This window comes from Vigna angularis, chromosome 7 (assembly GCF_016808095.1).
Source record: "Vigna angularis cultivar LongXiaoDou No.4 chromosome 7, ASM1680809v1, whole genome shotgun sequence".
NCBI lineage: Eukaryota > Viridiplantae > Streptophyta > Magnoliopsida > Fabales > Fabaceae > Vigna > Vigna angularis.
Window position 1 is genome coordinate 17,960,835 of NC_068976.1, and position 16,167 is coordinate 17,977,001.

The following is a 16,167-nucleotide window of genomic DNA, read 5'->3' on the forward strand; positions in this document are numbered from 1 at the left end:
CTTTAGATATCTATCAATATGCTTTTCCTACATAATTTGTTATTACATCAAGATCCATTTACTATGAAAACATGTACTTTTAACATGTTTACTAATTTAAAGCATTGCGAATTAAGTATTAAACATAAATAATCATATAAACATAAATAATCGCATATGCAAAGAAATTTTTGCACTCTATCAAATTCTTAAAATACTTCAACTAAAAATAAATATATTTTTTCATATATCCAAGTGTGAGTAAAAAGAAACATTTCAATTTACATATCCTTAATTTTACCCACTTAGAACAACTAAACTAAACGATTAAACAATAAAGTAAAGTACAAAATAATTAAAATGTAATGAATACTTTTTAATTTTGATATATTTTATTTTTGTTTTAAACATTTTTTAATCTCTACAAATATGACTGTGTCTATTTTAAATTATTGTAAAAATATTTGTCAGTTTTAAATCTCTCGTATTTTTCATCCATTCTGTTTTTTTATTTTATATTTATCGTTAATTATGGTCAGTTTAATATAAAAATGGAAATATTAATTAATATATTTAAGGTAATATAGAATATTTCAAGTTAAGATAATTAGAATTTTAAGGTATATAATTTAATTAAGTAATATATTTTATTCTATTTAATATAAATAAGATAATTATACATATGCATTTTATGTTTTGACTAATATTTTACTTTTAAAATTATATGTTTGTTAAAAACAATTTACTCATACGCTTATAGTTTATTTTGATATTATGTTTAAATGACTGCAAAATAATTTATTTTCTCATAATTATGATTTTATCTTTTTCATAAAAATATTAAATGTATTAATTAATTTTATTATACATTATTTTAATTAATAATTTATATTTTTTTATTATATTAACTATAAATAGTGATAAAAATTAAAAAACACTAAAAAAATGCTAAAAGTTTTAAAGTTAAAAACAAATTTAAGAAAATAAGACAAAATAATATTTACAGGTGATTCCAATAAATTGTTTTATATGTACAATTAGAACTTTCTGATAAATATGATCATTGTGGAGTAAGTTTGTGTTGAAAAGAAAGCATTTCCTGATTTTGCAATCGTAGTGTATAATTCGTGGTTAGCATATTCTCCACTCCACTGGTGGAGCTCTTCTCGGTGTCTGCCATTAGAGTCGACGGTGAGTTGTTTTCTTTATATGTATATATGTGTGGTTTCGATGGTATGCTAAATTTGTAGTCGCTCTGATTTCGCTGCATATAATGAAATCCATGTAATAGAGTGATTCCTGATCACACAAGTAGTAAGTAGTAGTATTTGGGAAATTGAATTGATGATGGATAATGAGGTGTTAGAATTTGATATTGGGTTGGGCGGAGTAGGCGAGGGAGAATATGACGATGATGGAGGGGACATCGAACACCCAATGGATGAAGATGAATTGGGCGATAGCAGTGGAGGTGGAGGTGGTGGTGGTGGTGGTGTAACCGCTGGAATATATCTTCCGGAGGGGGACCTCTCAGATCTGGAACCCTGCGAGGGCATGGAATTCGAGTCTGAAGAGGCTGCCAAGGCCTTCTACAATTCCTACGCCCGTCGTGTTGGGTTTAGTACACGTGTCAGCTCATCCCGTCGTTCGAGGCGCGATGGAGCTATCATACAGAGGCAATTTGTTTGCGCAAAGGAGGGTTTTCGCAACTTGAATGAGAAGCGCACGAAGGATAGAGAGATCAAGCGTCCCCGAACAATTACCAGAGTCGGATGTAAGGCGTCTTTGTCTGTGAAAATGCAGGACTCTGGGAAGTGGGTGGTGTCTGGCTTTGTTAGAGAACATAATCACGAACTGGTTCCCCCGGACCAGGTGCATTGCCTTCGCTCTCACAGGCAAATATCGGGAGCTGCCAAGACCCTCATTGATACCTTGCAGGCTGCTGGGATGGGTCCTCGTAGAATTATGTCAGCACTGATTAAAGAGTATGGTGGGATTAGCAAAGTCGGCTTCACAGAGGTCGACTGTAGGAACTACATGAGAAATAATAGGCAGAGAAGTTTAGAAGGGGACATTCAACTTGTTCTCGATTATTTGAGACAAATGCACGCCGAAAACCCAAATTTTTTCTATGCTGTGCAAGGGGATGAGGATCAGTCCATAAACAATGTTTTCTGGGCTGATCCCAAGGCAAGGATGAATTACACATTTTTTGGTGACACTGTAACTTTTGACACTACATACCGATCTAATAGGTATCGCTTACCATTTGCTCCCTTTACTGGTGTAAATCATCATGGACAGCCTGTTCTTTTTGGTTGTGCCTTCCTAATTAATGAATCTGAAGCATCATTTGTTTGGCTTTTCAAAACATGGCTTATGGCCATGTCTGGACGTCCACCAGTGTCCATAACAACTGATCATGATTCTGTAATTCGTTCAGCCATAATACAAGTCTTCCCCGAGACCCGACACCGCTTCTGCAAGTGGCATATCTTTAAAAAATGCCAGGAGAAGTTATCCCATATTTTCCTCAAATATCCAAATTTTGAAGCTGAATTTCACAAATGTGTTAACTTGACTGAGTCAATTGAGGAATTTGAGTCTTGCTGGTCAACACTGGTAGATAAATATGATCTCAGGGATCATGAATGGCTTCAAGCAATATATTCTTCTTGCAGGCATTGGGTACCTGTATATTTGCGAGACACATTCTTTGCAGAAATGTCCATCACTCAGCGAAGTGATAGCATGAACTCTTACTTTGATGGGTATATAAATGCTTCAACCAATTTAAATCAGTTCTTTAAGCTTTATGAGAAAGCACTTGAAAGTCGCAATGAGAAGGAAGTGAGAGCTGATTATGACACAATGAATACTTTGCCAGTATTGAGGACCCCATCTCCAATGGAGAAGCAAGCATCTGAGCTTTACACGAGAAAAATTTTCATGAGGTTCCAGGAGGAGTTAGTTGGTACACTAACATTCATGGCATCCAAAGCTGATGATGATGGGGAGGTCATTACATATAATGTAGCTAAATTTGGAGAGGAACATAAAGGGTACTATGTTAAATTTAATGTTTTGGAGATGAAAGCAACTTGTAGTTGCCAAATGTTTGAGTTTTCAGGCCTTCTTTGCAGACATGTTCTGGCAGTCTTTAGAGTTACCAATGTGCTTACTCTCCCATCTCACTATATATTGAAACGTTGGACAAGAAATGCAAAGAGCAATGTAATATTAGAAGACCATTCTTGTGATGTATATACTTACTATTTGGAATCTCATACAGTTAGATATAACACCCTTCGACACGAGGCCTTTAAATTTGTTGATGAAGGTGCACAGTCTACTGAAACTTACGATGTTGCCATGGATGCTTTACAAGAAGCTGCAAGAAGAGTTTCTCAGGCAATGCAAAATGAGGGAAGAATTCCTATCAGCAATGGAAAATTAAGGAGTCATGTGATGAATGATGAAAGTCATGCTAATTACACAAGTGCATGCCAAGAAGAATGCTTGAGCCAACATACATCTAAGGTCAGATTTCCGTTAGATAAATATTATATAACCTCTTTAATGGTGGATGCATCGAGTGTGTTTTACTATTTTATCCACCCTTATATGAAACCATTCTTGAACCTTCACCTAATATTAAGGTATTATGATATAAATCTTAATCTAACCAATCTTGTATGTTGAAATGGTTCCAAAGCTTCTATGACCAAGTGGTTAGGAGTTTGATCCCTGCCACTTCCCCATAGACCAAGTCAATAATAATAAAGGTAAGCTAGTGTTCAAATATCGTACCGTGATGAATAGGTGGTGGATATTTTAATAAATCCTCGTAAGGCTGACTGATTCAAGTTGATTGGAGAATTGATAATGGTACAATCTATTGCTGATACAAATTAAAGAGAAGTATAGTAGATAATTTGGTTAGTGGTTATATGTTAATTAGTTAATTAGTGGATTATCAACTAACTGCTTGTAATTGTGGACTATAAATACTGATATTTTATACTCTTTTTGATCTCTAATATCAGTAATTGTGGATTATCAATGTTGCCTTGATTGGTCATTAACTAGTCCAATTGTGGGAAAATGAGAAGGGGAATTTCTGAACATTGAAATTCACTGGAACAGTAATTGGAACTGATAGCTGCCAGGAAATCTGTCAGTCACCAGAACAGTCTAATAGCTACAAGAGTCCGGTCAAGCTTGCTAAGGACTTTTTGGAAAAAGTAGAAGAGCCTTCTTAGATCGTTAGCTCTGATACCATGTGACAAGAAGAGCAAAGAGATTTTCTAAATGTGCTTGAGTGTTTTTTTCCACTCAATTTAAATTGATTTATTTATTACAAGAATGGTTACAAAGATAATAAATAACATCATTACTAAATATTAAAATATCATAACTTCCTAAGGTACATTGGACTAAGCTAAACACTAACTAAATTACTTGGAAAGATAATAAACATTAAATACTCTTATTTCCAACACCACTTTGGAGGTTGCCTTAATTGCATCTTTAAGGATGGTGGTTCGGTCCTACATTTAGTAGAGATATATCTTAAATAAGCTTTATAAAACTTCAACTTGAATAAAACCATTGAAACACTTATTTTAACACTGGTTCTGTTTAATTTATATTCTAAATGGTGAGCATCTTAGTTATTGATATGATATAGTCATAGAGAAGTTAAATACTTTGGTAGATTTCTGCCCTAAGCTACCAATTTTATGTCTGAAAAAATTATTTGCTACAATCTTACTTTCCGCAGAATATTTACTTCAATTGACTATTATGAAGAAAATTTAGTCCTTCGAGATTGGGCCTACATTAATTATGACTAAATTCTTGTAACACATTTTTTAAGAAGTAAATTGGTAGTTTAATATATTTAGAGAAGAAAGGTAATATCTTAAGAACATTACTTTTTCTTGTTTGGTCTCTCATCTATCCAAGCTCTTTACGGTTTGGTGTATTCTTGCAAAACTCAGTGCACATGAATAATCTATTCATCAGTTTTCCTTGTTCCTCTGGGATTGGTATTTTGTCAGCCATATTACTGCTCCGTCAATTGTCTGATGTGCATTACTTTTTTCCCTTATTTAAGAATTTTCTTAATTATATTTCTGAATTAATCAAGTATGCATATTTGTGTCAAACCTAGTTTATGAAAAATACTTTCACTACATATAGTCTCATAATCTTTCAGATTTGGTCTTGGTTTTGCTTAGAATCTTCAATAAACTAAGATATGGTATGTGGTCTTAATTGTGGGTTTTAAGCAATTAATGTTGATTACATTGGTCTGTGGATAGTGAATGTTGGTATTATGATGTTACGAGGAGCACAAATGTACAGATTTTTAATTTTTGTAATATGAGGTTATGGTTGGTGCTATAGGATTTACTGTGTTATGGAGTCAAAAAAAACTGGAGAACGCTAATACTCATGAATTCAACATATCATCTAAACAGATATTTGAAATAAACATTTGTAGTTTATTAAGCCAAATTAGACATTTACAAAATTACATGATCTGTGTAATATTGCCCTTTCATGCTGTGCTGAAGCTGAATTTAGACTTGTTTAATAACCTTCATATGGTTATTGCTGGATGCATTTACTTAGATCACATAATTACACAGCTATTGGATGGATATTGTCTGATATCCACTTTAGCTTAACATTTTGTAAACTTTCCCTGTCTCACTTCTGCTATTTTTGGTACAGAAGCATGTGCTTATTTTGTCCTTGTTAACTTTGTCAAAAGTGTGATTTCAAGTCCATAAACCTATTTTGTTCTCGCATGCATGCATTTGATTGAGAAAGGTTAAAAATATTTATGTTATTGAAAGAGACTAAAACACTTCGTTACTGTTTTACTTTGCGGATCTTATCATTTTTCTATCTAGAATTTATTATTCTTCCCCTGGATGTACTTTCTCTTATTTCCTTCAGATGTTATATTGTTTCTTGGAGGTGGGAGAGGTGGGATATTTTAGTGTCATTGTTTTAAATATTCATTCACGCTCAAGCATACTTTGTTTATTATAATTCCATTGCTTAATGTCCTGCAGGATGATTTGGATACAAATATTAGAAAGCTTCTGAATGAACTTGAGTGTGCAAATCGGAAGTGCGAAATTTATCGGTCCAACCTGCTTTCAGTTTTGAAAGCTGTTGAGGATCACAAGTTAGAGTTATCTGTTAAGGTGGAAAATATCAAAATAAGCATGAAAGATGGCATCTAAGACTGGAGAATTAACGTTGACCATGAGCTGTAACTTTAACCAAAGGAGGTATTTGATAAAGGTTAATTTTATATACCAATAATCATGATCGCTGAAAATCATAAATTTCAAGATTCACATAAGAATCATGGATCTTGTTACTCATGATTTATCGGGATAACTAAAATCTATGAGTTAATCATAGACATTCATGATAATATTTATACACGTTTCCTTGTAGGTAAGATTCACATGAATAAAACATTTTCCTATTCTAAATATATACAATTTTTCATAAATATTCTTAGAGAAATAATTTGTCAATATCCTTCTTAAAACCTTATTATTAATTAAAAATGTCTTTTTGTTTATATGTAGAAATGACAAAAATATTTGTGTGGTAGATAAAATCTAAGATAGATAATATTTATGAGTATTTATTATTTAGGAAAAACCTGTAACATAGAATATTATATGTATCTGTTTGTAAATAATTTTGGTGTGTGAATTGTATTCATAGATATTTATTATCTATAAAAAAATTAAAATTAAAATTTAATTTATATTTTATTAAGTTTAATTTAATTAAAATTAAAATTAATTTATATTTTATTATATTAAATTAATTAAATTTTAATTTATATTATAAATTATATTTAATTTAGTTTATATTATATTTATTAAAAATTTAATATATTTTATATTTTTTATAATTTTATTTAGATTTTATTTTAAAAATTTATAAAACATTTTTTTAAAATATTTAAGAGTATTTACGGATACTTAAGATAAATGGATAAGAGGTGAATACAATATAAAAAGTTTAGAAGGAATATTTATAAAATATTTATTATAACATTTTCTTGTAGCTAAGTAAAAATGTTAAAATCTAATTTAATCAATTTATACATTTGGATACTTTTAGCTGTAAAATATTTTTCAGAAAATTTAAAATGAATAAGTCAGTCTCTTAAAAAAAATTTAGCTCCTACATTTATAATAAAATTAATAATTCGATTTTAATTCCATATCAGATACCAAACGTGTTTTGTTAAAATATAAGATGAAAAACACTAAACTAAACTTCTGAAGGACCGAGAGACCAAAGTATATTTTATCCGCATTATGATTACTAACATTTTTTATTTAACTTTGAACATCAGTAAATTTTTCATTGTCTCTAATTTAGATACTTTTTAAAGATTTACTAAAATGTTTCTTGGATATTCTACAATAGTACTTTTAATGATTTGTTAATTAATGTATTGACCAATTTAAATTATTAAAATTTTTTAATAAAAATATAAGATTTAATATGTTTACAAAAATAAAATATTTATTCTTCTTAAATTTTGTTATTTATGACATTTAATAAAAAACTTTAGTTTATATAATGATTTTGAATAACTAACAAAGGTATTGATATATTTTTAGATTATTAAATATCCTCCTTAGTTAAGTAAGACTTCAGATGCTTATAATTTATGAAAAAACATGGTTACCACACTAATAAGAAAATATTGACTTGAATGAAAAACTGCTGAATTTCTGTTAAAAAGTAATAGAAAAATATGTTTTGCATTAAAATTGCAAGGGTTAGTACTATAATAAGTTGACGTACCAAATCGATCCTGCAAATCAAATATCGAACAGTATAAGTAGCTTTATCAGTTTACAAGAGTTCTTTCTTAGGCATCTACCTATATTTCATCCAGCAATAACAGAACACAACTCAATTGAGCCCTTTCTTTTACGTATAACACGGAACCGACGTGGCGTAATTCAACTTGACGTTTAAAGGATGACAATCGAATTACTAAAAATGGTTCATAATTCAAAACCAAGAAATATAAGATGAGAGCAGAGTCTTCAGCCTCCGAAATGTAATTAAGTGAGGAATATTAGCTGAGGGTTTGTCTGGTGGCCAAAGCACTGCACTTGACAAAAACAATTAATTACGTAAAAGAACAGAAAACATGGAAGAAGATACATAATATCCTTTTAAACCCAGCATGTTTTGAAATTAATTATTCTCTACTTTTCTCACGACGTTTTTCACACATAAGGTTGCTTCTAATCTCCTCCCAGGCCATCTTCGATTTTCCCTTTAATCATTTTAAAATATATCTAGCTTTTTACCATCATGGAAGTTTTCTGCATTCCCCCTATTGGAGTTCATGATTTTCCTGTCTACGCACCACATTTTGACACTATTCTATCGTACATTTAGTTAGCATTCCATATCATGAAGCAAAGGTTCAGTGATGGCAATGTTATTAAAATTCAAATTACATTTAGCTATCCTTCAACCTCCAAGATATTAAAATTCAAATTAAAAATTCCAAACGAATTCTAAATCATCAAACCTATGAGAAAATAGTTAAATATAATTATTATTCAAATAGTGAGTGCAGAAATATTTAAATTCAAATATCATCTTGCTGAAAGTAGAAAGGATTATTAGCCTTGTTTTTCTGTTTCTTTCTTAACCTCTAATGAGATAAAATTAAAAAATTTGATGACGAAAATAGAAACTAAGGAAGCTTCTTTGAAGATGATGATGTCATTAGGGAATTAGAGTACTAGAGGATTAGACATAGACACATCTGAATTTATGTATTTTATTTCAAGTTCTCCTAAGTTATATAATTCTGTGGACTTGTTTAAATTAAGATGGTATTCATATAAGTTATTTTTTTAATGTGAAATAAACTTTTACAAATTAATGAGTAGAATTTATGAATCTTACTATACTCTTCTAAGTTTATATAAACTTTCGAAGTTGAGAACCTTAATCATAATTAGGAGTAATATTATAAAGATAGTGAGTAAAGAATGTAAACGTATATAGTTTCCGAAAAAAAATAAATTAAGCATTCAAATCATTCAACACTATTGAACATGTCTTAAAAAAACAAAATGTGAATACATAACTAGAAGTAACAAATAATTATAATGAAAAAAGATGAAAAACAATGATAAAGGCTTGTTCTGGGTGAATTATAGGTCAACAGCATACCTCTAACTTGGTTCAAACCTATTTAATGGACAAGTTAAGTCATATTCAATTTGACCCATATCTAAAAAAATATTTTTCCCAATCCAGTCCGCCTGTGGTGAATCAAGTTTAAATACATTTTGACACATTTACATTCACATGACATGTTATATGATATGGTACTTCCTGTTTTTCGTATGGTTGTCACATATACAGGACAAAATTGAAATATAATTAAATTTAACATATAATATTTAAAGAATTAATTTTTTCAAACTTCTTTAAATAGCATTTATATAACATTGTGAAATCAAAAGTCACTACACATTTAAGGACTTGAAATGCTATTCAGCCTATTTGTAATTGTAACACATAAGTATAACCTAAGAAGCAACATAATTTATTTTTAAACATATAACATGAAAAGAAAAAGACAAAACAAAACAATAATTTTAACTAATTTATACAAAATAATGAAAAAAATTATATAAAAGATTAACATTTTGGGCCCTCTTTTATTGTGGGTATTTGCTAGTTGCACTTAAGGATTACGCCGGGGCAATTTCTTTCTGCATCTCCATAAGTCTCTTCCCACACTTCATATAAAAAAAATTTCCATTTTGCCCTTTCTGGACTGTGCAATCCGAAAGTAAAAAATGACTAGCTTCCAAATTGCACACTCCAGATGAATTGCACAGTCTAGAAGTCATTTGGCTTTAAGACTGCACAATCTAGAAGTCATTTTTTACTTCCAAATTGTGTAAGCTGAATGAAGTAATTTTTAGCTCTTGGATTGTGCAATCTTAAAGTTTATTTTAAGAAAAAAACTGTCTTCCGGAGAATCCGTAAAGGGCAAAATAGGATTTTTTTTTACATGGGGGTTCAAGAAGAAATATATGAAGGTGCATGAAGAAGCTGTCTGCCCAAGGCTATATCAGTAAGGAATATTGGAATAACGCTTTTCAAACAATCAAGAGAGACTAGCGTAGAAATAGAAAATGTTTATGTAATTTCTCAACTTCGAGAATAGTTTGGATATTTGAATAAAAATGATGAAATTAAATTAGTTTATGTACGAGTCAGAAATCAGATTTTTGGAAAAGCTAATAGGAAATAAGCTTTTTCAAATTTAGTTCATGCATTACTAATTTTAATTTCTAAAACAACTAATTTCATTTTCTTTTTCTTCTTTTTTTTCATAAGTATGTCTATAGATATCTCTCCAAACAGGTCCTTAGGGAAATTTACTATTCGAGAAAGTAATAGAACCTGCATGTTAGCCTGATACTCTCAGGGTCTATAATGCCAACTGGATACGTTCTTTCGTAGATATTCCTCACGACTGGAACTTGATTGAATCCGCGCTCCTTCATAATCATTTGAGCATAACGAAGTTCCATATCAGGTGTAGCTGTCCATGGCACGCTGCATATTTGTCCATCTAAAAGGCATAATTCAGAAACTAAAAGCTCCTATAAGAGGAAGAATCAAATAATTAGATTTGTGAAGCAACAACAAAGTTTAGTTCAGCACTTTGCTTTAGCAGTATCTATTGAATTTTGAAAAGACAACATCAAATCCTACTGTAAGCATTTCACCGACTGGTTTACCTTGGACCAAATTGACGTAAAATGGTCAAATTTTCATACTTTATGGAGCTCAGATAGGTAGCCATTATTTCCCCCTGTTAATATTTACTTGTCCTACCAATTATGTACAAATGAAACTTCCAAAACTTAAAAGCATAGAGAACCTATATTTGTCATCTCTACATTTGTTTAATGAATGCTGATTTTAATCAGTGATTGGTTAAATTTTTTATAAAAAAAAATATTTCTCTGCTACCGTCTAATGATTAGTGTTAATCAACTGCAATTGATAGTATAGAATTGCAAACTCAAGATTAAGATACAATTTCAATAGCATATTCATCACCCCTTATCACGGGATCTATAGATCCAATAAAGTTTTTGAGACTATTCTTTTTCCTCATTGCATATTTAGATTGTAACTGAAAATAATCTAGATTGCTTCAATTTGAAAGAAATATATAGACTGCACATCCAAATAATATGAAACTTGGATTATTGTACCTTGTGTTTTTTGCTTCTTGCTTTAGCAAATTTACCATACTCTTGAATGTCTCTAAGTGTCAAGAAACCGATTAATGTATCATCAGTATCAACAATTACTGCACAAGACTGTTTCTCTGCAATCATGAGATCTATTACTTCTGTAAGTAGTGTGCACATTGAAACCGTCACGTATCTCGTCTTCATGGCTTCTGAAACAAATGTTCTCCTTACAATATATGTTGTTTCAACATTATCATCCTCTACACAAAGTGAACTTTCCACTTGACACAAATTACTCAAATATGGCGCATCTTCAGCAAAGGTATTGCCAGCAGATGACTCAATTGAACTATGAGAAGATATTTTGGAAAGTGATGTAAAATTTGAATTTTCTGATTTGATCTTTTTTGCCCCTTTGTCATCTATTTTTGTCTGTACAGATGAAATCCACGAAGACAACCCTACAGCTCCAAGCAGCGGTAGAACAATTCGATAGTCCTGTGTTAATTCAAACAGAAGCAAAACTGCAGTAAGTGGTACTTGACAAACTCCTGCAAGAGTTGCAGCCATTCCAACCTACAAAAAGAACTTCAATATGATCATCTTTGCAGTAAGCCTGGTCAGCCAAATTTATGCATTATCTACAACAGGCATTTGTACGCAATAAATAAAACAAGTGCCGCTCTTCCCACAAGTGAAACCCACGCATACCTGTTCCATGGATGAAACAAGTGCCGCTCTCCCTTTATTAAAATGTATCCAGGCTACCACTCTTCCATCTCCAAAATACACAATTTCCACTCTATTTTCAGCTATTTAATTCAACTTCCAAACTCCATTTAGTCTCATTCCAATCCAATCCATCTTACTTCCTTTGCTTTTTTTCACTGCACCACCACATCACTCTATTTAACCAAATCTGCCCTGCCACCACACTTCAGTCCAATCCATTTTTCTCCCTTTATTTTTCCTAGTGCATCACCACACCACTCTGTCCACCTAAACTACCAAGTACCCAAACTTCCCTTTCCCAAACTGAACTCCAATTTGCATTCCCACTTATTAAAATGGCTTCAAACTCTTCTATACCCATGGCTCCCAAAAATGCTCCAAGAAATAGGAGTGATATAACTTGGAAGCATTGTATTTCAGTTGTTGAGTATACTAGGAAACTTCAACGCAAATACTGTCAAAAGGAAATAACGGGGAGTTTATCGATTGAAGCATCACTTGGTTGGTGCTCAAAAGGATGTTGGAGCTTGCAAGGATTTTACTGAAGGAGTGAAGAAAGAAATGTGGGAAATTGTTGTTGGTTTGCAAAGCTGTTGGTCAAATGTTGATAGCAAAGATGAAAAGACTAATTTAAAACTTACAGTCCTTGTATCGAAATAAAATTGACTGGGAAACGGCTTGTTTGTACACCCATGGAAACCATCTTGGAAAGATACAGTTCTTTCATAAAATGAACATGGCAATCATAAAATACTAAATGATAAAAAAACATATATCCAAAAAGAAAAGAACAGTACCAGGCCATAAGCTTGCGGTGATGCCACTTCCAACACAGAGAGGTTAATCATGGGATTAAACTCAGCAATTGCCAAACTAATTAATTTTCCATAAGCCATCCCAGTTGCACCACCAATAAAGAGAGATGGGGCATAATACCCCCCCACTAATCCAGAAGCCCTGCACAGAGAAGTTGCAACTATCTTGACGGCTATTAGCTGAAGCAATAGATCAGTGGAAAGGCCTTTAACAAATGGCCGAGATTCTAATAAAATGTCAACATTCTCAAAACCCCAGTAGAGGATTTCAGGATATATCAATGCTATCAACCCAACCGATAAGCCCCCCAATACAGGGAATGAAGCTCGTGGAATACCCGTGGCCTTGTGCAGATTGTCAACAATAGTCAACATATATGACGTACACCTAGATAGGACCAATGACACCAGGCCACATAAAATACCCAGCAATAGATACAGCGGGAGCTCTGAAATCAAGTTCAATACTCTCACTTTAAATCTTACCCATCAGATTGAGAATAGCAAGAAATGTTCACAGAGAATTTAGCTTTTGCTTTCTTGAGTTTCAAAATAAATAGTTCTATAGAATGCATTACTCAGTTTCTTTTTCAAAGAGACTTAAATATCACTAAAGAATATACAATGCCAAACATGAATTTCTATAAGCAGTAATTTACAAATGAAATCATATTGAACTACACTAGTAACCTTGTTTTCATTTTGAACATTAAAATCTTGCAAAAGTAGGAAGGACAAAGGTAATTCCATTAGTATATTGATATGCTTCCAAGAACTAGGAGATTCAAGAGGATGAGACTATGCACCTCACCTGTGACTCTTGTAGATTTAGAAGCAGTCATAGATTTTTATTTCCAGCAGTACAAACAATTCTTGAACGAATTAGAACAAAAATAGCAGCATTGTTGCTAATAAAAGAAACTTTTCAGCATTCAAAATGGAGGAACTGAAAGAAGCATTGGTATTGGCTTACCTGGCAGAAGAATTGTCAACAACAATGACCATAGTGACAAGATGAGCATAATCAGAGACCATCAATAGATGACGAGCATAGTCATTCTAAGGAATTTATGCCCAAAGATGTTCAATAATCCAATATGACACCCTAAAAGGATAATTTTCTTGTATTTGGTTGCATAAATTAGCATTGTAGGAGAAAAAGACGACTTTCCTAGAGGCTTCCACTTATTATTAGTATTACACTTAACTGGATTTAACCAAATTTGTACGGAAACACCCAGGTACCGCAATCCTTATATGTATGTTTGTAAGATAGGCTTAGTCAGTTAATTCAAAAGTGCTTCCACAAACCAATTCAGTAAACATATTACACATTAATGCCTTGTTTGGTTGCGGAGATGGAAGAGAATGGATGAAGATGGAAATAAAATAGAATGTTTGGCCGAGAGAAAAAGGAGAGAAATAATTCTAAAAATGGCGGGACCCGCTGTATTATTTCTCACCTTTTCCTATTCATCTTTCTATCTCTCTTCATATTTCCTACGAAAATAATTAAATTACGCAAGTTTAAAATCTACGTCTTCATTTCCCAATTATTTCTACTCTACCAAACAACTAAACACTCAATTTTACTTTTTACCTATTTTTGTTTTCTCAACTTATTCGTTCTTTATTTCCATTTCATCTTATTCTCTCCAAAAAACAAACATGTTATTAAAAATGGACCAACTCCACGTATTGAAATACTTTGGTAATACATGGCAGGGCAGAAAAATGATAACCATGAGCAAGTGCGACATATGGAAGCAGTGAAGTGGAATCCCTTGATGACTTACCACCGGGCGACCGGAAGTCGTAGTCTGGAACTTTAAAGGCTGGTTGAGAGCCAAGGCCAATCTCAGAAACTACAGAAGCAATGACAGCACTGAGTATGACCATGGAAGTATTATTAGTAAGTGGTAAAGATGCATCTGCAGGTGATGGCCACAAGACAGACTCGACAGCAAAAAAGCAACCGGCAACAGCAGCATTGAAACCTGATAAGAAATATAAATTAGAAATGAGAATAATGTAACTCCGAGAAAAGTGATGACATTGGTAAAAGCAACAGCGTAACATGCAAAATAGATACCGGCAGAGAGGCCAGCAGCAGATCCAGCAGCAAGAAGGGAGAGCATTCTGCCGGAAGTCTTTCCATTGTGAAAGAAAGGAGCGAGGCCTTTGGCGATGGAAGTGCCAATGTCGACGCTGGGACCCTCTGGACCCAAGGAATTGCCTGTGCCTAAAGTAACAGAAGCTGCCACGGCCTTTAGCAAAGGGCGGGAAGCAGACTTGAGGTAGGCAGAAGGTGTTCGGAGGAAAGGATCTTGTTGGAGAGAGGAATCAAAACGTGAACGGAGGAGGTTTAGCACAGACACGGCAGCGCCTCCAAAAGCCGGAACCAGTACTACCCGTGCCCATGTTGTCTCAATAGGCGCTTCTCTCAACCATGAGGCGCCACGATTGGGTATCCCATCCCAGAACAAATCACGAATTTCATGGACCTTACATGAAAATAGGAATATAATTGAAGAGCATAGTAGGAATCAAGTATCTATCGCATTCGGCGAGTTAACTTACAGCATAATTGAAGAGCACGACAGCGAAGCCGGTGAGGAGACCGACCAAACACGAAGAAATTATGCCGGAATCTCCAATCCTTCTGCTGAGGAGCTTCCACTCTAACTCTAGTCGCTCCGAAGTAGAGGGTCCCTCCTCCTCGGCGTCTATATTGTCAGGCCCACAACACGGACGCCTGGGCCTGGGCCTGCACCGATGACGAGTCTCGTATGCAGAAGCAGAGAGCAACGACCACCACCGTGTTACTTTAACTGCTTCTTCAGATTTAGAAGCGAGAATTCGAATTCGATGATGCTGCCAGCTGGGGTGGTAAACTCCTACTCCCGCAATGCATCCTATGCCAACCATTTCTCTAGATATTCCGACTTCCTCCCACCCCACTAACTAATAACGCATTTTCCCCCTCTAATTGAAAATAAAATTAAATATACAGGTGTCAAGAATCAATGGAATGGATAAACAATACAGCAGCACAAATGAAGAAATAATGGAAAATATGATTCTTTATATTAAGAGAGAGAAAAAAAAAAGGAATGTTAACCAAAACAAAATTTATAAAAATTTGAGAACGATTTCTTTGATATTTTTATTTATTTTATTTAATATTTTTATGTTAATTATTCATTTCATGATAATAGTCAAATATATTTATGAATATTTAATTATTATTTATAATTATATATTTCAATTATTTATTACGTTATACATCAAAATTTCAATTAATAAATTTTATTTTATTTATGATT

The 16,167-nt window shown here is 32.8% G+C and overlaps 2 protein-coding genes across 2 annotated transcripts; one reads left to right on the top strand and one right to left on the bottom strand.

Annotated features, from left to right (window-relative positions):
* The first annotated feature begins 1,032 nt into the window (after window positions 1-1,032).
* Window positions 1,033-6,522, top strand: LOC108320174 (protein FAR1-RELATED SEQUENCE 5). Its single transcript, XM_017551523.2, has 2 exons — window positions 1,033-3,519; window positions 6,069-6,522. Exons 1-2 carry the CDS (start codon window positions 1,324-1,326, stop codon window positions 6,240-6,242), a joined length of 2,370 nt encoding a protein of 789 aa, XP_017407012.1. The 5' UTR covers window positions 1,033-1,323; the 3' UTR covers window positions 6,243-6,522.
* Window positions 6,523-7,833: 1,311 nt separating this feature from the next.
* On the bottom strand, window positions 7,834-15,817 carry LOC108320173 (chloride channel protein CLC-e). The gene is made up of 7 exons (XM_017551522.2): window positions 15,422-15,817; window positions 14,934-15,345; window positions 14,638-14,838; window positions 12,824-13,290; window positions 11,313-11,870; window positions 10,489-10,691; window positions 7,834-8,153 (listed from the first exon to the last, which is right to left on the bottom strand). The coding sequence occupies exons 1-7, from the start codon at window positions 15,767-15,769 to the stop codon at window positions 8,123-8,125; spliced, it is 2,220 nt and encodes a 739-aa protein (XP_017407011.1). The 5' UTR covers window positions 15,770-15,817; the 3' UTR covers window positions 7,834-8,122.
* Between the last annotated feature and the right edge of the window lie 350 nt (window positions 15,818-16,167).